The sequence below is a fragment of the Pseudophryne corroboree genome, chromosome 7 (genome assembly GCF_028390025.1).
Source record: "Pseudophryne corroboree isolate aPseCor3 chromosome 7, aPseCor3.hap2, whole genome shotgun sequence".
Lineage (NCBI taxonomy): Eukaryota > Metazoa > Chordata > Amphibia > Anura > Myobatrachidae > Pseudophryne > Pseudophryne corroboree.
The window spans coordinates 292,039,057-292,063,970 of NC_086450.1; the positions used below are offsets into that span (position 1 = coordinate 292,039,057).

Genomic DNA, 24,914 nt, shown 5'->3' on the forward strand with positions numbered 1-24,914 from the left:
AATAAGATTTTAAACCTACCGGTAAATCTTTTTCTCGTAATCCGTAGAGGATGCTTGGCGCCCGTCCCAATGCGGACTACTTCTGCAAGACTTGTATATAGTTTTGCTTACATAAGGGTTATGTTATGGTTGCTTTCAGTTTCCGACTGAAGCTATGTTGAATTTCATACTGTTAACTGGGTAGTTATCACAAGTTATACGGTGTGATTGGTGTGGGCTGGTATGAATCTTGCCCTTGGTTTAACAAAAATCCTTTCCTTGTACTGTCCGTCTCCTCTGGGCACAGTTTCTCTAACTGAGGTCTGGAGTAGGGGCATAGAGGGAGGAGCCAGTGCACACCCAAATCCTAAAGTCTTTCTTAAAGTGCCCATGTCTCCTGCGGAGCCCGTCTATCCCCATGGTCCTTACGGAGTCCCCAGCATCCTCTACGGACTACGAGAAAAAGATTTACCGGTAGGTTTAAAATCTTATTTTTCCAGTTACCTAAAATAATAATAATAATAATAATAATAATAAAAATCTTCCTTTTAGGCTAAAATTGTCCATGTAACACTTGATGGAATCTGCATTTCTCCACCTGAAGGATTTCTGATCCGGAAGGGTCCTGGCAACTGTCACTTTGATTTTGCTCAAGAGATTCTTTTTGTTGACTATGTTAAAGAACATCAGGGTAATAAACAATCAAGGTACAGTAACACATTTGCTTTTTTTTCCACCCCACCCCCCCCCTTCTCCCCCAGTTTTTATTTACATGTTGATAATTGTATTCTATTTATAAAATATACATTTTATTTAATCTACACAGTATTCAAAAATTGTACCTAAAATGTACCACCTCTGGACAATATTGTTTAGTCTTTTACATTTTTGTTTTATTTTGTTATAGTTATTCAAAGTGCATGGAGCCTGCTACAATGGATTATGAAGCACCTTTGATGCCTTGTGGGTGTATCCTTTTTCTGCTTATGCTGTATAATATTGTAAATATAAATTTAAAAAAAACAACATCCTTATGGAAGTTAAGATTTAAATCCAAAAGCTATTACAGTGGACAGCACTCAATAAGTTTGCTGGGGAAAAAATAACCCTCAAATAATTACACTATCTTAGAAGTACAGAAATAAAATATCTCATATTTAGTTGCCCTGTGGTTAGCATTTTCATATAGTACTGCCTGTCATGAATAGTTTACCAGCTTTGTAGATTAAAAATGTAGATGTCCCTCTTGCCGTCTGCTTATTTGCTCTGTCTATACTACCTGTTTTGGAATGTTCTTAATGTTAGGTTTTGTAGAATTCAAAGTAAGCATAAGGGTTGAAATATATACTGCTTTGTCCTATTTTGCATTTTATAGCAATATAAAGTTCATATTAACAAAATCCCCAATGCCTCTTTATCTACATTTTCAGATGCCTAATTTATTGAGTTGTACGTGTTTCTGAAACTTTTAACTACAGTATATTGCCCTTCCTTCTCTCAGTTTCTCCATACCTCTCCTCTTTTCTCTTCCCAGCTCTTCTCTCATCTCCACTTGTCACCAGGTAGAACACTAACTTACTCTGTGATGACATAGAGTAATTTACTAATTAATAAATAGCATTGCTGTGCTGTGTGGTATCCAAAACCAATAACAATCATTATGTTTACCCCGGTCCAGACAAATTCAGGAGCCAGATTGCCAATGTGCATAAAGTGACTAAATGACAGCTGGTGCCTAACGTTTTGCAAGAATTTCTACTCTCATTAATGGATGCAGGAAAGGGTTAAGGACCATAAGAATCTGGGGGCGAAAATTGTTAAGAGCTTCTTGTGAGAAGTGGATGAGCTGTGACCATTGCTGTGTGGGTGTGGCCAGTGCTATCTGGGTGTATATACCCCCTACATTATCAGTCCCAATATGTACCTACTTATGTAAAAGAAAAATTGCATCATTTTGTAACTAAAATAGAAATACAGTAATAATATATACTGTATGATTTATGGGCAAACGTTTAGCCAGCTGGTCATCATCATCATGTCTATTTTTACATGGAAGCTTGAGGCTGTTGTCCCCGACTCTCCATTGTTAATCTGGCCCTGAATAGCTGCAGTTCTTACCTGGCTGCTTCAACGATCATCCTGGCTTTTAGATATACTGTTTGTCCTCTAAATGTTGCTAGACCTTGCTAGGTGGATATACTGTAAATACATTGGTACTTTTGTACATTGGTATAATATGCCAGAGAGAGTCAGGAAAATAAGCAATGCATTTAATAAAAGCCCTTTATTCTTTTTCGAATGTATTCATGTTAGCCAAGGAAATTGCACGAGCAGGGAAATATTTACAGCAGTGTTTAAACATACATCACCTAGGACATAACAAAGTTACCTATTAAGTTCAAGCCAAATTACTGTATAATGTCCCATTTGTTGTCTCTGTTCATTTTAAACCAAAACACTAAAAGTACCATCCAGCTTGTATTGTCTATTATTTTCCTGAGTTGTTTTCAGTTATCTTTCAGTTTCAACTTCTCACCAGCTGGGGAGATCCTTATTACATTGGGTTGAATGGTCTTGAGATGTACAACGAACATGGAGAAAAAATCCACCTAACAGAGAACAGTATCCTTTTCTAAGCAGATGACTATACATTGTCTGTGGGAGTTTAAAAATCCCATACATTCGTGCAAATTGAAATCATTATGGGACCCACATTTCTTAGTTTACATTTTCTTCAGCATTATTTGAAACCTTTCACAGGGGGCAAGGGTGACAATACCCCCCCCCCCTCTCACACACACACATACACACACACACACACACACACACACACACACACACACAGTTTTACATTGAGTTGTTGTTGTTTAAGGATCTTTTTTTCTTAAATAAGCCATGACTTTATTTTGTGCAAATACTTCCTTTTAACGCAGTTAGCAAAATAAAAGTAAAATGCTTACGGTAGGCTCAGCTCACTATACACTTCTGCTGCTCTTCCCAAACACAAGCACCTGGGAGTATCAGAGCACCAATACTGTGTCAGCCATTTCATGTCAGACATACCCAGCAGCAGGCAATCACTAAAATGGGTGCATGGCTGGAAGAATGATCATCTTACACTACTAACAGTTCCTGCACAATGTGTGATGTCTCCTTACTATTACTGCTTGCCGTAGCCGCTGAAATGTTTCCACCATAGAGTAAATACAGTATTATCAGTGTCAGAGCTTATTATCGGCACACCCCTATCATCAGCTTGATCAGCATTAGTTCCCACCTGGGCTGCGGCCATCTCACTGCATATGCTTTGCCCCTGCAGCTCCTCTGATTAGAATGAGACACTGCCTATTGGAGGCTAGGAGCTGCCTTGGTAATGGCTGCATGCAGCAGGGGCAGTTTTAGGGGCAAATATGATTGTTTCCCAATATTGGGGGTCTTTCTGAGTTGATCGTAGCTGTGCAAAATTTTGCACAGCTACGATCATCTTTCCTGACATGCGGGAGGACGCCCAGCACGGGGCTAGTCCGCCCCGCATGTCAGTCCGGCCCCCCCTCGCAGAAGTGCAAAGGCATCGCACAGCGGCGATGCCTTTGCAGTTCAGGAGTAACTCCTGGCCAGCGCAGCTTTAACGTGCTGGACGGGAGCTACTCCTCGCTCCCTGGCCCGCAGCAGCTGCGTATGACATCACTCAGCCGCTGCGCTCGCCCCCCGTTCGGTCCGGCTACGCCTGCGTTGGCCGGACTACGCTTACGAAACGGCGGCTAAATGCCGCCGTTTCGCCCACTCCCGCCCATCGATCGCCTCTGCCTGTCAATCAGGCAGAGGTGATCGCAATCCTGCTACGGCCGTCGCGCAGGCGCACTATGGCGCCTGCGCATGCGCAGCAGAGACCCGTTCGCTCTGCTGCGTAAAAACACAGAGCGAACGGGTCGGAATGACCACCATTGCCTTAGGAACCTGATGTCATCACTTCATCAATCAATCTCATCACTACTTTTCATTAGGTGTGTAGCATAAGAAATAATGCACCCCCTTGTATAAATACGTAGACATAATAGGGGATGCAATCAGGATGCTAGTGTTTTGGATGCCAGCAGCCAGAGTTCTGGCGCCATAATCATGACATACAGCCTTAATGCAGACGCCGGAACTCCAACACCGGACGAAATGCTAATGCTGGAATCCTGACCGCCGACATCCCAAAAATAAGTATGCCAGCCAGTCTTAGGTTAAGGGGGGTGATAAGTTTGGACCCCCTCCCCCCCTGGGAGGGGTAGGGTTAGGCTGCGGGGAAGCAAGGGTTACGGTTGGGGGCTTAGGCATTGGAGAGGGGAGTTAGGCACTCCCATGAAGGGCTAGGTTGAGGTGGAGTTAGGGTTAGGCATTGGGGAGGGGTGTTATGCACTCCCGTGGAGGGTTAAGGTTAGGTTGCAGGGGAGGGAGGGCTAAGTTTAGGCTGCGGGGAGGAGATAGTTTTAGGCACCACTGGGGAAGGTTAGGGTTAGGCTGCAGGAAGGGAGGGCTAGGAATAGGGGGGTATTGGGGGAGGGTAAGTATACTTACCTAGCCCCTGTCAGGATTGCCTCCATCGGGATGTCGCGGTCATTATTTTGACGGCCGGGATATCCTGTAACACCCCATAATAGATGACCTTTGATTTCCTGCAGTCTTGTGTAGTCATAGAACTCATTTGTGACTCACATTAAGCATATTTCAAAGTACAAACAAACCAAAATTAATGAATAGGTATTACGTATCAGAATAATGAACAAATCTATTAATTCTGGATTTTTGCTATTGCCCTACATCCATACGTGAAACATGATATGTGAAATTCACACACGGTTATATGCTCTGCATAAGAAATGTGTATAAATGTGGAGCATGCACAGGACTATTATTAGAAATATTTTCAGGGCCATTTCTAGACAATATAGCTCCCAGTGTCAGCATTAAATGTGCCCCACCTTGGATATTCTTCAAAATGTAGCATACCGAGAAACATTTGTGCATGCCAAAAAAGGAGACATGGCCTCACAGGAAAAGAGTACTTTACTGGCAAGTTTTGCAGTTTTGCAAGCGTGCCCGGACCGTTGGGGGAACGGGCCATGGTGGCTGCATGATGTCACATGCAGCTGCTGCAACCCGGGCAGCGACGAGTAGATCCCTGCCAGCGCGCAGGAGCTGCGCTGGCTGGGAGCTACTCTTCCAGTACAAAAGCATTGCCGCTGTGCGATGCTTTTGTACTTGTGCGGGGGAGTCGGGCCTGACATGCGGGGCAGACTAGCCCTGTGCTGGGCGTCCCCCCGCATGTCTGAAGACTGATCGTAGATGTGCTAAATTTAGCACATCTATGATCAGGTCTGAATTAGGCCCTTACTGAGATTGAGGCCTCAGTGCAACATATAGAATGGCCCATACATGCTGCCCTTGCCCTGCACCTCCATCTGCAGGAATCGGCCAGGGCAGTGCGCACTTTCACCAGATCGCTAGGGAGATGCCAGGATCCTCCAATGCTCATCTAGGCTGGGCTGCAGCGCAGTTTTCCTTCATGGACCGCGGTGTGTAAGAGATGGATCCTCTGTTGGCGGCTGTGTTAGTGCAGTGGGAAGAGCGGAGCCTGTATCAGCCAACCAGTCGCCTGCCTATCTGCGGAGTGGTGGAGATGGGTGCCGGGGGATGTATGAACAAAATGGAAGTGACTGGAACCCTGTACTGGGCCTGCAGCTCTCTGCATAGTATTACCCTCATAGTATTGCCCTCTGCATATTTAATTTATTTTTAAGGAATCTACGTACATTTATTTAAGTATTTAAATCATCATGTATTATTACTTGCAATTACATTTAAATAACTTAAATATTTAGAGCTGTGCTTGAGTTAATTACAGTGACGTGTAATTAACCATCAGTTAATTATTTGTGTTACCTAAAGTTTCTCTAGCATCCATAAGGGATATTGGTGACAGATTAGTATGATGTGGTATAGGCGGGTCTAAAAGAGCCAGTGTACTTTAGATTTCTTCAACTGGGTGTTCTGGCTCCTCCCCTCTATGCCTCCTCCTACAGGTCAGTTTAGAAAAAAGTGCCCTCAGGAGAGGATGCATACTCCGCAAGCTCCAGAGTTTTTTCTTCAAATTCTTTTAAAAGTTTTATTTATTTCGGTATGCTGTTTGGGCAACAGCATACCTGCACCGCGGGAGTTAGTGGGGAGACGGGCACCGGCCTCTTGAGGTGCAGAGCCGCTTCCTCACTGCAGGACTACCGTCCTGAGGGGCTGTTTGTTCAGCAGGGTATGGCACCTTGCCTTCCTCTGTGTAGCAGCAGCAGCCTCCACAGCTCCTCCATTACAGTCCCTGGATTGCTGGTACCGGGTGTAGAGGGGGAGAGCCACTATATTAGTGCATAATAACAATCCCTCTGAGAGATTTTATCATATTACAGTCTGACTGTGTTTACACATAAAAACGCTGACAGCCTCACTGGGGGCTGTGCAGCGCTGGGTGCGCTAGTGTCCTCTTTACAGTGTCTCCTCTCACATGCAATACGGCAGGCTTGTAATATATATAGAATATCAGGCTGTATTGTGTGTGTATTATACCTGTTTTTCTGCTTCACAATGGTAAAACAGAATCCATGCAGTGTATGTAATGCTAGATTCTCTCCTAGTTCATCTGGCTCAATATCATGTGAGCAGTGTTCTCAGTCATCTCAGAATGCTGATATCAATGTGGGGTAGAGTCCAGAGCCCTCCTGGTTGGGGGCTATCAAAACTATGGTGTCTGATATGTCATCTCAACTCACTGCAAATGCCAATAATACTCAGGAACTGCAACAAGCAGTGGCTAACCTAACTGCTAAACATCCCCCTCTGTCTGCTACAGGTGCTCTCCCTGCACGCCTATCAGGTACTGATGATAATATACAGGATGATGGGGATGATGTGGACCCCGTAAGTGGGGATTCCACCCCTACCCAGGGTATTGAACCCTCTCATATTGGCTATTCGGGATGTGTTAAAGCTCCCCCTGGAGGATGCTAATACTCAGCAGTCATTTTTCCTCCCACAAGACAAAATGGCAGTCACATTTCCTGACTCCAAGGAATTGGATGACTTATTTTAAAATAGCCTGGAAGTATCCAGATAAAAAATATCAGGTGTCAAAACGGTTTTTGCATACATTTCCCTTTGCCCCTAAAGGCAGGAACTTCTGGGAAGAGTCTCCAGCAGTAGATGTCTCAGCATCTTGCCTTTCTAAAAATGCTGTACTCCCTGCTTCGGGATCCTTTACGGTGAAGGACCCAGCAGATAGGAAAATTGAGATCACTCTGAAACCTGTCTACACTGCTGCAGGTGTAGCTCAAAGACCGGCCATTGCAGGTTGCTGGATGACACATGCAATTCATTCCTGGGCTAATCAAATTAAGGAAGGTCTCTCGGGTGATATGACCTTAGTTAATACTGTTACTTTCCTGACTTACATTCAGGACACGGCAAGAGTCCTCTGTGACTCCCTTAAAGAGATTGGCAATATTAATGCTAGGACCACGGCTATGGCTGTGTCTGCGCTCAGAGCCATATGGTTACGTCAGTGGATTGCTGATGCTGACTCCAAGCGTAATGTGGAATCTCTTCCCTTCACAGGTGAATTTAACGCATGGATCTCCAAAGCTACTGCTGGAAAATCCACGTTTCTCCCTTTGGGGGCTCCACCTGCCAGACGTACCTATCTGGGACCGTCTACTCAGTCCTTTCGGTCCTCCAGATTTCGATATAGGGCCAGAGGGGCCTCCAACGCAGCTAGAGGCTCCAGGGGAAAACCTAAGAAACCAGCCGTTGCTGGATCTCAGGACCAGAACACCAGTTCTGCTTCTGCAAAGACCAGAGCCGTCTTAACAGTAGTGTGGGCCCCTGGGCACAGCAATGCCCTGGGGCCCCTACCCATCCTACAGGGGGGGGGGGGTGCTATCAGAGGTAGCTTTGATGTCTTGCGGGCGGTAGGGGGTGTACTATCTTCCGCCCAGCATAAAGGACCTGGAGCAGGCATTTCTGCTAATTACTCCTTTACTGCACAGATGGGGTGGGAGGGAGAACACTAAACTGTAGAAGGGGGCATTAGGCTGAATGAAGGGGCCCTGGTACATGACTTCCAAGGTGGTATGGGGTGTTTAATATGTAATGGAGGGGTCGATAGTGGAGTGGGCTTAATATTCATCATTTTCTGTTGAGAGAGCAGCTTGCATGACTGCATATATCTCAAGTTCCTGGAAAAAGATTTCTTAGCTTTGAATCGGATAAAAAAATTAGAGAGTCTCACCGGTCAGGAGGTTCTGGGGACACCTGTCAGGAGGAACTGGGGACTTGGGGATCAGAGTTCAGGAGCCAGAGCAATTCACCAACGAATATATAAAACTGCATATTAGACGTGTGGAGCTTGAGCAGGGACCATCTGCTTGAAGGCTGATATCTCTGGTTCTGGGCAAAGTAGAGACAAGCTGCCAGTGTTCACCAAAAGTGGAGAGTCCCAGCTTTTGAAATGTACCCACAGAAAAACTCTAAGTCATACAGAGCCTGAGATATCTGGCTGGGAAGAGCAATTAACAGGCTTGGATGGGGACCACTGCTTTGAAGTCGGATATCTCTGGTTCCCTATGGCCGATTTTAAAAAATCTGGTACCTCTGGAAAGAGGGGACCCTCAGCTATCAGCCTAGGGCCCATATACTCCTGGGGCGCTTGGACAAGAGCCCATTGAGCCCATACAAAAAGACGTCCCTGGCAAAGACTTCAGCATGATGGTTACGTCACTTCAGCCGCATCTGGGACGGTTCCTGCCAAGATGCTTGGGTAAGGGACCTTATCTCTCAGGGTTACAAGCTGGAGTTCGACGGTACACCTAACGATTTTTCAAATCAGGCTTACCAGCTTTTGAAAGTATGCGTGGTACGCTACTACTGGCCATAAACAAGTTGGTCCAGTCCCAGGTCATTGTTCCAGTACCCCTACTACAACAAGGGCAGGGTTACTACTCCAGTTTGTTTGTAGTACCAAAACCAGACGGGTCTGTGAGACCCATTCTGAATCTGAAGTCCTTGAATCCTTACCTGAAGGTTTTCAAATTCAAGACGGAATTTTTGAGAGCGGTGATCGCAGGCCTGGAACAACAGGAGTTCCTAGTGTCCCTGGATATCAAGGACGCTTACCTATATATCCCAATTTGGCCTCCTTATCAGGCCTATATGAGGTTTGCCCTACTGAACAATCACTACCAGTTTCAGGAGTTACCCTTCGGCCTGTCTACAGCTCTGAGGGTGTTCTCGAAGGTGATGGCAGAAATTATGTTTCAGCTCAGGGTCCAGGGGATCAATGTAACTCCATACCTGCATGATCTCCTGATAAAAGCGAGTTCCAGTGAGCTTCTATTGCTCCATATAGATCGCACTATCCAACTTCTGTCTCACCACGGGTGGATCCTCAATCTGCAGAAGTCCTACCTGGAACCATCTCAGCGACTCCTGTTTCTGGGAATGCTACTGGATACAGTAGCACAGAAGGTGTTCCTCTCAGAAAAAAAGGTGAGAACACTTCAAGAAATGGTTCTCATGGTACTCTGACCTGCTTGAATCTCCATTCATCTTTGCATAAAATTGTTGAGAAAGATGGTGGCCTCGTACTAGGCGATTCCATTTGGAAGGTTTCATGCCAGACCGTTCCAATTGGACATCCTGATCAAGTGGTCCGGTTGCACCGGATGATTCATCTGTCACCCCAGGCCAGAATTTCTCTCCTGTGGTGGCTACAGTCTTCCAACTTGCTGGAAAGACGACGCTTTTGGATTCAGGATTGGATCCTCCTCACAACGGATGCGAGTCTGAGCGGATGGGGAGCTGTCACCCAGGGGGCGCATTTCCAGGGCAGGTGGTCTGCCCAAGAGGCCCTACTTTCGATCAACATTCTGGAACTTCGAGATATGATTCAGGCATACCCTCTACTCCGAGATCGGGCGATCCAGGTGCAGTCGGACAATGCCACAGCGGTGGTGTACATCAATCGACAAGGAGGGACAAAAAGCAGGGCCTACATGCAAGAAGTGTCCAGAATACTCCTCCCAGAAAGTAATGCAAGAGCACTGTCCGCAATTTTCATTCCAGGAGTGGACAACTGTGAAGTGGACTTCCTATGTCGCCACGACCTCCACCCGGGGGAGTGGGGACGACACCCTCAGGTGTTTCAACAAATTATCGACCAGTGGGGATGCCCACAGATCGACTTGATGGCCTCTCACCTCAACATGAAGCTTCGCTGCTATTGCTCACAAACCAGGGACCCTCAGGCAAGCGCAGTGAATGCGTTGACATCGCCTTGGCCTTACCAGCTGGTCTTCCTGTTTCTTTCGATTCCACTAATCCCGAGGGTGCTCGAGCGGATTAGACATCAAAGAGTGGAAGCAATTTTGATTGCCCCGGATTGGCCCCGAAGAGCATAGTACGCGGCTCTTCAGGACATGTCCGTAGCGGACCCTTAGCCTCTATCACTAAGAAGGGATCTTCTTCAGCAAGGACCGTTCATCTACCTGGACTTACGGCGGCTTCGTTTGATGGCATGGAAATTGAGTGGAACATCCTAGCTCACAAAGGGCTTTCCAAGAAGGTCATTGCTACTATGGTGCAAGCCAGAAAACCTGTGACGTCAAAACACTATCATCATATCTAGCGGAGATATATCTGTTGGTGCGAGGAATGCACATATCCTCCTGCAGAATTCCACTTGGGAAGGTTCCTACGGTTCCTGCAGGCTGGAGTGGATAAAGGCTTACGTTTGGGATCCGTTAAGGTCCAGATTTCAGCTCTTTCCATCTTCTTCCAAAAGAAGTTGGCTCTCTTGCCGGAAGTTCAGACCTTCTGGCAAGGGGTGCTTCACATACAGCCTCCATTTGTACCGCCTACAGCACCTTGGGATCTGGATGTACAGTAGTGTTACGCTTTCTACAGTCCTCCTGTTTTTAACCTCTGACGACGGTAGAAGATAAGTACCTCACGTGGAAAACGGTGATGTTACTGGCTCTGTCTTCTGCTAGATGTGTCTCAGAATTGGGGGCCTTGTCGTGCAAAAGTCCATATTTGGTCCTTTACGAGAACAGAGCGGAGCTCAGGACTAGACAGCAGTTCCTGCCGAAGGTGCTCTCTACGTTTCACTTGAATCAACCTATTGTGAGTCCAACTAGTTCTGGCACTTCTGCCCCTCTGGAGGCATTGGATGCAGTGCGAGCCTTGAAAATCTATGTCAAGAGGACGGCTTGGATCAGAAAGACAGATTCCTTGTTCGTGCTGTATGATGCGCAGAAAAAAGGTTGCCCTGCTTCAAAGCAGTCTATTGCTCATTAGATTTGGCTTACTATCCAACAGGCTTATGTGTCGGCAGTCTTACCTGTTCCACAGTCTCTGAAGGCCCACTCTACAAGATCGGTGGGGTCTTCCTGGGCGGCTGCCCGTGGAGTCTCGGCCCTCCAACTGTGCCATGCTGCTACCTGGTCGGGGAAAAAGACGTTTGTAAAGTTCTACAAATTTGATACCCTGGCCAAAGAGTTTACCCAGTTTGGACAGGTGGTGCTGCAGCAGTCTCCGCACGTTCACGCCCGTTCTGGAAGCTTTGGGACATCCCCATCGTACTAATCTGTCCCCAATATCCCTTATGGATGCTAGAGAAAATAAGATTTTAATACCTACCGGTAAATCCTTTTCTCATAGTCCATAAGGGATATTGGGCACCCACCTCTGTGCAGTGACTTTCTGCAGGTTCTCTGTTATGTGTTACCTGTTCAGCTGTTGCTGTTAATGTTGCCAGCGGTTGCTGGCCCGGTTATGTTTTGGTGTGCTGGTGTGTACATCTCACCACACTTGTTGTTATGTTCCTTCTCTCAAGTATGTAATTCTCCTTCGGGCACTGTTTTACCTATAACTGAGCTGTAGGAGGAGGCATAGAGGGGAGGAGCCAGCACACCCAGTTGAAGAAATTTAAAGTGCACTGGTTCCTTTGGACCCATCTATACCCCATCGTACTAATCTGTCCCCAATATTCCTTATGGACTACGAGAAAAGGATTTACCGGCAGGTATTTAAAATCCTATTTTTGCAGCACAATGAGCAGAAATAAAGCTACTGTACATACTGTAGGTAGGGTTTAGTGTCACACTGGAAGTTCTCACCTGCATTTTTCAAGGTGGAAAAACACTGAATTTATTTTCATGAGATATTTATGAGCATTATTTCAAACCATCAATAAAACAATACACAAATCCATCCCGGGTCACTGAACGTGGGTTTCAAGCCGTGTCACAGCGGCTTGAAACATGTTCACACTACAGGTTGGATCGGGTTATTACTGGGGCTTCTCCTCTGCTGACGCTTGGAGATGACATTATCACAAGCTACGGTAAGCCGCCTATCCATAGAGTGTTAACGGGACCCGGGTCACGCGTTCACCCTGCCCCGAAACCTGGGTCCTTCCGTGTCCAACCCTACAAGCTACCTGGATTGGATGCCCAGGTCACTGGGGCCCTTTTCACACCGAGCCGCGACCCGGGTTAATGCGGCAGTGTGAAAGATGTATAACATAAAAGCAATTGCAAGACCATTAAACAGGCAAATATTGTCTTAAGATATTAATGTAAAGCACATTGTCCAGTTATAAACTAACTTCCCACTGTACCTTTCACATCTTTAAGAAGTTGTTCTAATGGGAACTGATATCAATTAAAAATCTCAATACAGATATCTGTGTTGCTGTTACTTCACTGAATCTGCGCCGTATATGAATCAACCAAATTCTATAGTGAATTTCTGCAAAAAAAAGTCTATAAAGTTTACAGGGTTAAGCTGGGTACACATTGCATGATTTGTCTGCAATCTTGGTACCTCCAACCACTCTGTACGACCATTGAGTAGTAACATAGTAATTGAGGTTGAAAAGAGGCAAAATGCCCATCGCGTTCAACCTGTATTTTGTATTAAGTTGAGTTTATTTTACTGTACCTGCTGAAGAATGTTTTAAGACTAGTTAACAACTACAAATCATGTTACACCCGGATTAACAACGTCAATATTTCAAATGTTGTAACCTTGGATATCATTTTCAATCAGAAATTCATCCAATCCCCTTTTAAATGCATTTACAGAGTCCTCCATTACCACCTTCCCTGGCAAGGAATTCCAAATCCTTATTGCCATAATAGTGAAGAACCCTTTCCTCCGTTGCGTAGGGAATTTTCTCTCCTCCAGCCTCAGCGAGTGCCCACGTGTCCTAAACAGAGTTCTTTTAATAAATAATTCCTCTGTTAACTCTTTGTGGTGCCCCTTTACATATTTGAAGACATTAATAATGTCTCCTCTTTGACGCCTCTTTTCCAGTGTATACATGTTCAACCTACTAAGCCTTTCCTTGTAATCCAGTCCCTCCAGCCCTTTAATCAATTTAGTAGCTCGCCTTTGAACCCTTTCGAGTTCACCGATATCTTTTTTATACAGTACAGTGCTGCCCAAAACTGAACACAATATTCCAGGTGCGGACGTACCAATGATTTGTACAGCGGCAGAATGACATCTTCGTCCCTTGTCTCAATTCCCTGTTTTATGCACGCTAACACCTTACTTGCCTTCTTTACTGCGCTTTGACATTGTATAAGGTTATTAAGCTTATTATCAATGAGTAACACCAAATCTTTTTCCAAAACTGTTACCCCTAGACTTTCCCCGTTTAATATGTAGGATGCAAGTTTGTTTTTAGTCCTGAAATGCATAACCTTGCATTTTTCTATATTGAACCTCATTCTCCATTTAGATGCCCAGATTTCAAGTTTAGATAAGTCATTCTGCAGAGACTCCACATCTATTTCTGAATTAATTACCCTACACTGTTTAGTATCATCTGCAAAGATTGACTCTGTGCTTTCCATGCCTATTTCTAGGTCATTGATAAATATGTTGTACAGTAGTGGCCCGAGTATGGACCCCTGTGGTATTCCGCTGACTACTGGTGTCCAGCTTGACGACTTCCCGTTGACCACTACTTGCTGTACCCTGTTGTCCAGCCACTTATCCATGTACAAACAGTTTTTCCTAGGCCAAGCTCTTTTAATTTGAGGATTAGTCTCCTGTGAGGCACTGTATCGAAGGCTTTTGCAAAATCTAAGTAGACCACATCCACTGCTTTTCCTTGGTCAAGATTGTCACTCACTTCCTCGTAGAAGTTAACTAAGTTAGTTTGACATGATCTGTCCCTCACAAACCCATGCTGGTTCTTGCTAATAATCTTAGTGGTCTTCTGCAGATACTCCTGTATGCTATCCCTTAGAATTCCTTCCAATATTTACCCCACTGTAGATGTCAAACTAACCAGCCTGTATTTATCCGGATGATATTTGGATCCCTTTTTAAATAATGGCACTACCTCTGCTATACGCCAATCCTTCGGTACCATGCCAGATCTAATAGAACTATTGAAAATCAAGTATAGGGGTCTTGCTAGTTGTGACCTAAGCTCCATAAGAACCCTCGGATGAAGTCCGTCCAGGCCAGGTGATTTATTAATCTTTATTTTGCGTAATCTCTCCCTGACTACTTCACTTAAACAAGTATCTAACCACGAATCCTTACTGTCACTATCGCTATGCACTACTCCCACCGTCAGTTCTTCTCTGGTGAACACAGATGAAAAAAATGTGTTCAGTATTTTTGCTTCGTCATCATTTAACAATACTCCAAATTCATATTTTATTGGACCTATGTTCTCCTTTTTTAACCTTTTACTGTTTATGTATTTAAAAAATATTTTAGGATTGGTTTTACTCTCTATAGCAATTTGCTTTTCGTTTTCAATTTTAGCTGCTCTTATTGCATTTTTGCATCTTTTATTGCATTCCTTGTAGTACTGGAATGAATCCTCCTTTCCATTAGATTTAACTGCTTTGAAAGCACGCTTTTTTTTTATCGATTTCGGCCTTGACCTTCTTGTTAAGCCACATCGGATTGAGTTTGGTACTCCTGCGCTTACTGCCCATGAGAATACATTTCTGAATATTGCTATCTAGCAACCCTTTTAAAGCATCCCACATTTCCGAAGTGTTCTTACCATGAAACAAAACTTCCCACTCAATGTCGTTTAGTGCACATATCAGCATACTGAAGTTAGCCTTCTTAAAGTGAAATGTTTTTGTTGAACCCTTATAGCTATGCTTCCTGAAACTGATGTTGAATGTGATCATATAGTGATCACTGTTATCCTAAGTCTCCCCAACTTTAATATTCAGTATGATGTCCACATTATTAGTAATTACTAGATCTAGAGTAGTTTTACCCCTAGTTGGGTCCTCGCCTAATTGAGACAAGTAGTGATCTTTTAACATATTTAAGAACCTGTTGCCCCTTACTTTAACACATGAATCGTTACTACAATTAATATCAGGATAGTTAAAATGTAGTGTGTACACACAATTCATTGTTTGATTAATTGTATGGTAGCATTTTCCCTTCTGATGCGCTGCACATCAGATAGGACGATGCTATGTACAATGCGGTACTGTAGTGTTCTCTGCATATGATAAAATGCTTCATTGTGCAGCTCATCATGCAGTGTGCACACTGACACAGTACAGTATATCTTTGTATCAGACGGACGGTAAATCTCTTTCAACTGTGTACCCAGCTAAACTGTGTCTGTTCAGTTATACCCCTTTCACATCGCACAAATAACCCGGTACCGACACGGCATATTGCCGCGTCGAACCGGGTCAGTGTGCGATGTGAAAGCACACTGGGCGATTTAGCGGGTCGCCTGACCCGGTAAATCAACCCGGTAAAAAAGAAGGGTTTTACCCGGGTTGATTACCGGGTCAGGTGCGGTGTGAATGGGAGCCGTGTCGATGCGACACGGTTCCCATTCACAAGATAGGGAGAGGCGGCGCTGGAGATGAGCTCATCTTCCGACGCCGCCTCCACCCCCGCCCCTGCTGCTGCTGCGGCCTCCGTTGTCATGGCAACCGACCCGGTATATTGCCGGGTCGGGAAGCCTGCAACGGAGCGCAAATGCCGGATCCCACCCGGTAAGTACACGTTTGTCTTACCGGGTAGGACCCGGCATTTGCGGTGTGAATGCAGCATTAGAGAGCCAAGTCTCTCTAAACACTGCAGCTAGTTGCAGATAATCATAAGAGAGCTTTTAATTTAAAATGATTTTAAATAGTGGTTACATTAATATTTTACTTTTATCCTTGAAAATAATTTATGGTTAAGGGACACTTTTTTTATTTTGATATTTTTTTTTTTTTAAATGATAAAACAATCACATATACATGTAGAATTGCAATAAATGACAGTGGGTAGAGGGAATGGAAGGCGGTAAGGATTTGTAGGGCGGGGGGACAGAGAATGGAAGGAGGTAGTACATTATACTATTATACACTATTGTGCATGTCTGCACAAATATAATGCAAGAATATTTAAGTCTCAAATCTGTGAAACGTGGTGTGTACAGTTTCGTTTGGAATACTATTTACCCACAAACTGAAGTGATATGAGGACTTTCTATATTTCAGACATGAACTTAGTCAAAGTTAAATACTGTGTTTGAAAGCATGAAAGGGGTTGGAGGTGCGATATACTTTAGTTTAACAGTGAAATGTAAGCATTGTAAATCATATGGTATTCATAGGAAATGTGACCTCGAAATGATCAGTCCAGGTTTTGACTAGACTATCTAGAGAGGCACGCTAGGTAGCTGTGATACATTCCATAGAATAGACTGACCATATGTTATCCATAGTGGACACTATGGCTACTGTCTTCCAATTAGATGAAATTTGACTGTTGGGTGCATTTAAGATATGCTTTCTTGTTTTTTTAGAAGAACATAGAGTGTAGGCAGTGGGGTCTAGGAAGCAAGCAGAAAAGTGGTGAGTCAGACATCTGAACACTGGTTACTAATTTAATAAGACACAACCTTCAGAGGGGCACACTATAAGTGCCAACAGAGGTCTGAAGAATTAGTAAAGATGGAGTGTAACTCGACTAAGTACCATCTAAAGAATGGCTTTAAGGCTTTCTTTGATTTGTACTGAAATTGACCTTTTGGTCAGATCTCCTTTAATTACGGTCGGTTCTTCAGAAACTAGAATATCTTCTGCATCTTTCTCACATGCTAATTTATGGGCATCTTTTTGGGCTTGGTTATATAATAAAAGCAATTGATATAGAGTAGAGCTTAATCCTTTAGTGGTAGGGTTACGGTGTCTTAGAGATTCCAAAGTAGAGTATTGTACTGTCCAGTTTCAATTGCACAGTGAATGATTTAAAAAAAAAAAAAGTCTAAATTGTAAACAATAAAACTCATTCTGTGGCACTAAGAACCACAAGCTAATCTTTGCAAAATCTGTAAAAGATTGCAGTGGAGCAAGGTTCAATGGAAATAGAAAATTATTTGCTCTCCAGTTATGATAAGATTTGTGTTCTAGTGCTGACATGCAGTGTTCTAAAGAATGGGTAGAAGTTTTGGATGTTCTGAAATAAATAGGAGCAATAGTCCCAAATAGTAAACAAGAACTTTCTATTAGTATTGTTCTCAAGGAACAAACTAGGAGTTTGGACTATAGAAAAAGGTACTGGGAAAATAATGAGAGTTTCAGCTTCTATATTTGAGCAAAATCTGTGGTACAGGATTAGGTTTAGATATGTTGCATGATACTATTGTAAGGGAATGGGAACTCCCAGTCAGCCTCTGTTGTGATTTTATATAAAATAATATTTTCTCTAGGTTTTCTGACGGCCCATATGAATTTCAATAGAGCATCAGGAATTTTAGTTGAGACATGTATGGAGGGTGTCTACCATAAATAAAGACGTCTTGGTAGAATTTTCATTTTGAACACCCCTATGTGACCAAACCAGGAGATGATGAGATTGTTCCAAATGGTTAAAAATTATTTTATTTCTGCAGTTAGTCTAAGGAAATTGTCAGCATATAATTGGCTATATTTTATTTTATGCTCCCTTGACCCAACAGAAACACCTGAGATGTCAGGATTGAGATACATATAAGATGCTTATGATGTCAGTACAAATATTAAGGTAGGCTGGGCAACCCTGTCTCGTACCATTTCTTATTTTTAATTAAAGCTGTTAGTAAAATCTGAAGCAGATGGATTGTGGTAAAGTAACGCTAATTCCCTGCAGAAGGCTCCTATATCCATGCTCAGCAAGATCTGCTGCATGAAGGCCCAGGCTACACTATAAAAGTTTTTTTCTGAGGCGAGAGCCACTACCAGCGTTCGAAGGTATTTCTAATTGTCTGTCATTGGCTTCTGTGTTGTTAACAAAGCTGAACCAGGGATGCTATTACCAACTCCCATCTGCTGATTTTTGTGTCCAAGAGTTTTAAATCAACATTCAGGGCAGGATGTACTAAAGCAAAAATGCGGTAAAACCCCCGAAAACGGGTGTTTTACCGCATTTTCATATTTACTAAGACCCTACCGCAGCGTTTTCGGCGTCCAGGGTTTCGCCATCTCTGGATGGCGAAACCCTATAGAAGCCTATGGGCTTCTTTTCGCCGACCGCCGCAACCCGCCGACACCGTCGACCCCCGCCGCAGACGCCGACCCCCCTTCCCCCTGGCTTACCTTCCTCCAGGCTGCCCTGGACCCGGAAGGTAGTGTCCTCCTCCCCCTAGCAACGCAGCCGGACGTCCTTCCGGCTGCAGGGGGGAGGAGGAGGTGCCGGGGGCAGCCTGCTGCTGCTTCCCGGCATCTAGCCAGTGTGGGGACCCCGGGGAGGTGACGGAGACCCCCCGCAGACCACCTAACAGGTATCGCGGGGGGCCTCCGTCACCGCATCGCGATGTTGATCGCATATGTTAGTACATATGCGATCAACATCGCTGCGGTAACCGGCGAGGGGCGGCGATGTATGTTAATACATCCCGCCCTCAGTGAGATTGACTTATAGTTGTCTTAGTGGTGGCTTCAACAAGCTTTTCATCCTGAAGCAGTAAATTAATCAGGTCTAGTTACATATGAATCATGGGTTTGTAGGTTTCGTATCATAAAGAGCTGCCAAGCCATCAAGTCCTGAAGCCACTGATCATCACAGTTGCTTGACAACATCAACAAAATTAAGTAGATTGTTTGCGCAAATGACAGAATTGACAGAAATCATACATTTTAGGGTTAAGATGTGTGTTTGAGATTTCAGGCAGTAAATGGTATAAGGATATATAGTAGTCTATTAATTCTTGGGTCATATGTTATTTTGCCATCAGAATATTAAAATCATATGATTCTATTTTCTGTGTATTTGACTTTACATTTTGGGCAACAATAGTGTCTTCTGTATCATAATGTCATACTGATTTTTAAGAGACAATTTGGTTTTTTTGCGGGGTGGATTTTTGCTGCATAAAATTCCTCTCTTATACAAGTTCTCTCCACATATCGACCCAAAGTGTGGTTTTATGTACCTCCCATAGAATGGATTGTGAGATCCCAGGTGTTTTCTTATCTGTCCTGAAATTGGTAATTGTTTGTACAATTACCAAAACATAATATTGTTTGAGCAGCAGTGACCATGTTCAAAGTGAGGAATGGCTGTTACTTACTATACTGTCACATAATCCGTCCGGGATAAAGGAAAGATATGGATTATAAGAAGGGACAATGTGGTCTGTGAAAAAATAGTCAATATATGTGTGTTGATCAGGAGTGGACAAAATATGGCACATGAAGCAATTGTTATTGGCTGCTGCCTCCCACCATCCCGCAGGCAGCCTATCAGGCATTGCAAGCCCTCAGCAGCACAGCAGAGTGGTAAACTTTCCTGATCCTCAGCCACTCCCTGCTCCCCTCATACCAGATCACTTGTCTCACAGTGCTCCATCATAAATAGCTAATGCTGCCAATCAGTATCGGAGCAGACAGTGCAGGCCTACGCATATGCTGGCAGAGGCAGCTGGCTGTATAGACAGCCAATAGAAGAGTTAATCCCCTACATCACCAGGTAAAGAAAAATTGTGAGGTGTTACTTTCACACTGTGGATGTATTAACCTGGAGGAGGGACAAAGTAGTGATAAAGCGGTGATACGCGCAAGATGATAATGCACCCGCCAATCATTACGGATTTGAAAAATGACAGGACCTGAGGCTTTATCACCTTACGCTTATCACTGCTTTATCACTTTATCCCATTTCCAGGCTTAATACATCTGCCCCTGTATCTCAATCACAGCATACATATTCTAAAGTATATATGAAAAGAGATATAAGGGGAGTTAATGTGTGTGTGTGTGTGTGTGTGTGTGTGTGTGTGTGTGTGTGTGTGTGTGTGTGTTTGTGGGTGTGTGTGTGTGTGTGTGTGTGTGTGTGTGTGTGTGTGTGTGTGTGTGTGTGCGGGTGGGGTGGGGGGGGAGGGGGGGTGGGTATGAAAAATGTGTGTGTGTGTGTGTGTGTGTGTGTGTGTGTGTGTGTGTGTGTGTGTGCAGAGGGGTGGTGATAGAGAAGCATTAAAATCTAAAGTATTTGTCTAGAATAGTCACAAGGACAGATTCAGTTACATGTAAGCGCCCCTCAGCAGCTGACATTGCGTTTTTTTCTGCCAGTTGCTGGAGGCTGTTTCTACTGACATCTCCATAGTTCAATATCAGCATACTGTGATTTAAAATGTGTTGCAGCCAGAACCCATTCTGAAGGCTTCCATTCTTAATTGATGCTGCTTTACTGTGTTGACTCCTTCTGCAAACTGCTTCCGAGAGCTGCCCTATCCTCTTTACTTGCAGTACCAGTTGCATGAGAAGTTTTCTGTGAGTGTATTCCATTATAATTACCACATCAACGACTTAAGCACATTGTTTATTGTTTACTAGTGTTTATTTCTCAAACGTCCTAGAGGATGCTGGGGATGCTTCAAGAACCATGGGGTATAGACGGGATCCGCAGGAGACATGGGCACACTATAAGACTTTGAATGGTTGTGAACTGGCCCCTCCCTCTATGCCCCTCCTCCAGACTCCAGTTAGATTCTGTGACCAGTGAGACTGGATGCACACTGAGGAGCTCTCCAGAGTTTCTCAGAAAAAAGACTGTTAGGTTTATTATTAGGGAGACCTGCTGGCAACAGGCTCCCTGCATCATGGGACTGACGGGAGAGAAGCAGACCTACTTCTCTGAGTTCAAAGGCTCTGCTTCTTAGGCTACTGGACACCATTAGCTCCAGAGGGTTCGATCACTTGGTGCCCTAGCTGCTTGTTCCCGGAGCCGCGCCGTCACCCCCCTCACAGAGCCAGAAGACAGAAGCCGGGTGAGTAAAGGAAGATCAGAAGACTTCAGTGACGGCAGAAGACAACTTTTGAGGTACCGCGCAGCGGGCGCGCTGCGCGCCATGCTCCCACATGAGAACAGCACTGCAGGGTGCAGGGCGCAGGGGGGGCGCCCTGGGCAGCATAGGACCCTCAAATAGCACTGGCAGATGTGTAAACAGTGCCTAGGCACTAATTACGGACCCCCGCCAGTATAAATATGTAATTTAAGCGGGACTGAAGCGTGCCATGAAGGGGGTGTGGCTTAGCCCTCACAGCTCTGACCAGCCCTATTTTCTCTTCACAGAAGCTGCAGAGACGCTGAGCCTGGCCTCCCACACTACTGTACAAGTAACAGGGTGCAAAACGGGGGGGGGGAGGGGCACAAGAGATTTGGTGCTAATTATCTACATATAAAGCGCTAACAGGTCTGGGCAGTCTTTTACTCGCTTCAGTACTGGGATAGGCGCTGGGTTGTGAGCTGGCAGAACTTCCTCTGTGTCTCTCTTACAGGCTTTGTTGTGGGTCTGTCTCCTATAGCCCAGTGTGGTTGTGTGTGTCGGTATGTGTGTGTCGACATGTCTGAGTTTGAGTGCTCTTCCTATGTTGTAAATATGTTGAGTGTTTGAATGCAAATGTGGCTCGGTTGTCTAAGAGATTTGATAAATCTGAGTCTAATAACCAGACATGGAGAAAATCCATGGAGGATGCATTGTCACAAGCTCAGACCCCTTCGGGGGTCACAGAAACGTTCATTTACCCAGATAGCAGATACAGATACCGACACGGACTCTGATTCCAGTGTCGACTATAGTGATGCAGATTGAATCCAAAACTGGCTAAGAGCATTCAGTACATGATTGTGGCAATAAAAGAAGTGTTGCATATAACAGAGGACCCTGCTGTTCCTGATACTATGGTCTGTATGTATAAAGGAAAGAAACCTGAGGTAACATTTCCTCCCTCTCATGAACTGAACGCTCTTTTTGCAAAGTGTCGAAGTCAAAAAAATATTACATAAAGAGAACATACAAACTACACACATATAAGTCGCTATACTTGCAAATATGCGCAGCGAGCACAGCAATATATGGTAACACACGCATTTACACGGACATGCCACAGAGATGGATTCGACACTTATTTCATGCTGTACATAATTATAATAATATCAAGCGCCAGACATCATGATGATTTACAATTGTATATGATGGAGTGGTGTCATAATATGTGTATTATTTGAACGAAACAAGATAGACCGGTCATGTTTACTATTAAAAAAACCAGCTTAATGTGTAGATTAATTTGATACTTGTTATTAAGTTGTAGGACATTGCAACAAATAGTTATGATTATATGTATAAAAGCTAAAATCACTTTTATTAGAACAATAGATATTCCAAACAGGAAACTCAGGCCAGCCCCTTTGGACGTCCGCAAGGCTAAACCTGATCAGCACACGAACAAACCAGTGGCTCATCATGAATGAGAGAGAGTTCCCTCCCCCAAAACTAGATAACACATAAGCTGACCACACAGGAGATCAGTTCCTTTTTTTGGTCTCAGAGGAAGATGGAGTCTCAGCATTACTTTACAGAGAGAGAGAGTGATATGGAAAGACGAATTTATATAACTTAAGGATAATGGCATTGTATGCTGGCATGTAACTGTAACTATATGTAACTGTATGTAACTTTATGTATTAACTGCTTACTATGTGAGTTGTAATCATGTAACTATAGGTATACTGTACTTTGTAATATATATTGAATTCATATCCTTTTAATAACAAATATATACATCAATGAGCTTTGGAACTCAGATAATGTGTGGGTGTATTGTTTTCTCTTATGGGATGCAGTGTTTCATTCATGGGATATGGTAATAAGAGATGCAGGCATTTACAATATATATTAGAGCGGGCATTTTAAATATTTGTGAGAAATCAATTTGGCATTCTTAAAAGGCTTGGGAAAATCCTGACAAGAAGATACAGGTTCCCAAAAGAATTCCAGTGGCATATCCGTTTCCATTTGGGGACAGGGAAAAGTGGGAGTCAACCCCCACGGTAGACAAAGCCTTATCGCGTCTATCCAAAAAGGTGGCGCTTCCGTCTCCTGACACGGCAGCCCTAAAGGATCCTGCGGATCGTAAGCAGGAAAATACACTAAAATCCATTTATGTCACTACGGGTTCGCTACTCAGGCCTGCCGTTGCTTCGGCATGGGTGAGTAGTGCTATTGAAAAGTGGGCAGATAACTTGTCATCTGAGATAAATACCCTAGACAGGGATAACGTGCTTTTGACTCTGGGTCATATCAGGGACGCTACAGCATATTTAAAAGACGCTGTAAGGGATATTGGCCTTTTGGGATCAAGGGCCAATGCCATAGCAGTCTCAGCAAGGAGAGCATTGTGGATTCATCAATGGAATGCTGATGCTTATTCTAAGAAGACGATGGAGTTGTTACCGTTTAACGGTAGTGTCTTGTTTGGTGACGGCCTCACTGACCTGGTATATACGGCTACCGCGGGTAAGTCATCATTTTTACCTTATGTTCCTGCACAACAAAAGAAAACACCCCACTATCAGATGCAGTCCTTTCGGCCCAATAAATACAAAAAAGGACGAGGGTCCTCCTTCCTTGCTGCGAGAGGTAGAGGAAGGGGAAAAGGTCACAGGCTGTGGCAAGTTCCCAAGAGCAGAAGTCCTCTCCGGCTTCTACGAAATCCACTGCATGATGCTGGGGCTCCTCTGAGGGAGTCCGCATCGGTGGGGGCATGTCTCAAACTTTTCAGTCAGGACTGGGTGCACTCGGACCTGGATTCTTGGATATTAGAAATAGTAACCCAAGGGTACAGATTAGAGTTTCAAAATGTGCACCCTCACCGATTTTTCAAATCGGCCCTGCCAGCTTCTCTTCTAGAAAGAGAGGTAGTATGCGCTGCGATACTAAAGTTGTGTCAAAATCAAGTAATTGTCACGAGGCCCCCGTCACAACAGGGGGAAGGCTTTTATTCGAGCCTGTTCGTGGTCCCGAAGCCGGATGGCTCAGTCAGACCGATTCTGAACCTAAAATCCCTCAATTTCTTTCTAAAAAAATTCAAACTTAAGATGGAATCTCTCCGAGCAGTGATCTCCAGTCTGGAGGAGGGGGATTTTATGGTGTCGGTCGACATAAAGGATGCCTACTTACACGTCCCCATATATCCTCCACATCAGGCTTACCTGAGGTTTGCTGTTCAGGATTGTCATTACCAATTTCAGACGTCGCCGTTTGGTCTGTCCATGGCTCCGAGGATTTTCACCAAAGTAATGGCGGAAATGATGGTTCTCCTGCGCAAGCAGGGAATCACAATTATCCCTTACTTGGACGATCTCCTCATAAAGGCGAGATCCAAGGAGCAATTGCTGAAAAATTTTGCCCTTTCACTGGCGATTCTGCAACGCCATGGTTGGCTCCTAAACTTGCCAAAATCACAGTTGGTTCTGACGACACGGCTGTCGTTCTTGGGTATGATTCTGGATACAGAATTGCAGAGAGTTTTTCTTCCAGTGGAAAAGGCTCTGGAAATACAGAACATGGTAAAACAGATTCTGAA

General features: G+C 44.3%; 1 protein-coding gene across 3 annotated transcripts in view; it reads left to right on the top strand.

The window, feature by feature from the left end:
* The window catches only part of KATNIP (katanin interacting protein), a 465,431-nt gene that overhangs the window by 366,837 nt on the left and 73,680 nt on the right, over positions 1-24,914 (top strand). Inside the window, exons 21-24 of one of the 3 annotated variants that reach the window (XM_063934228.1) lie at positions 532-686; positions 887-948; positions 2,491-2,601; positions 18,029-18,096. In XM_063934228.1, the coding sequence (XP_063790298.1) occupies positions 532-686; positions 887-948; positions 2,491-2,601; positions 18,029-18,063 (363 nt within the window). In that variant the 3' untranslated portion in view covers positions 18,064-18,096. Of the gene's footprint in view, positions 1-531; positions 687-886; positions 949-2,490; positions 2,602-18,028; positions 18,097-24,914 lie in introns of those variants that run through there. The other 2 variants (XM_063934226.1, XM_063934227.1) reach the window with 2 other exon arrangements.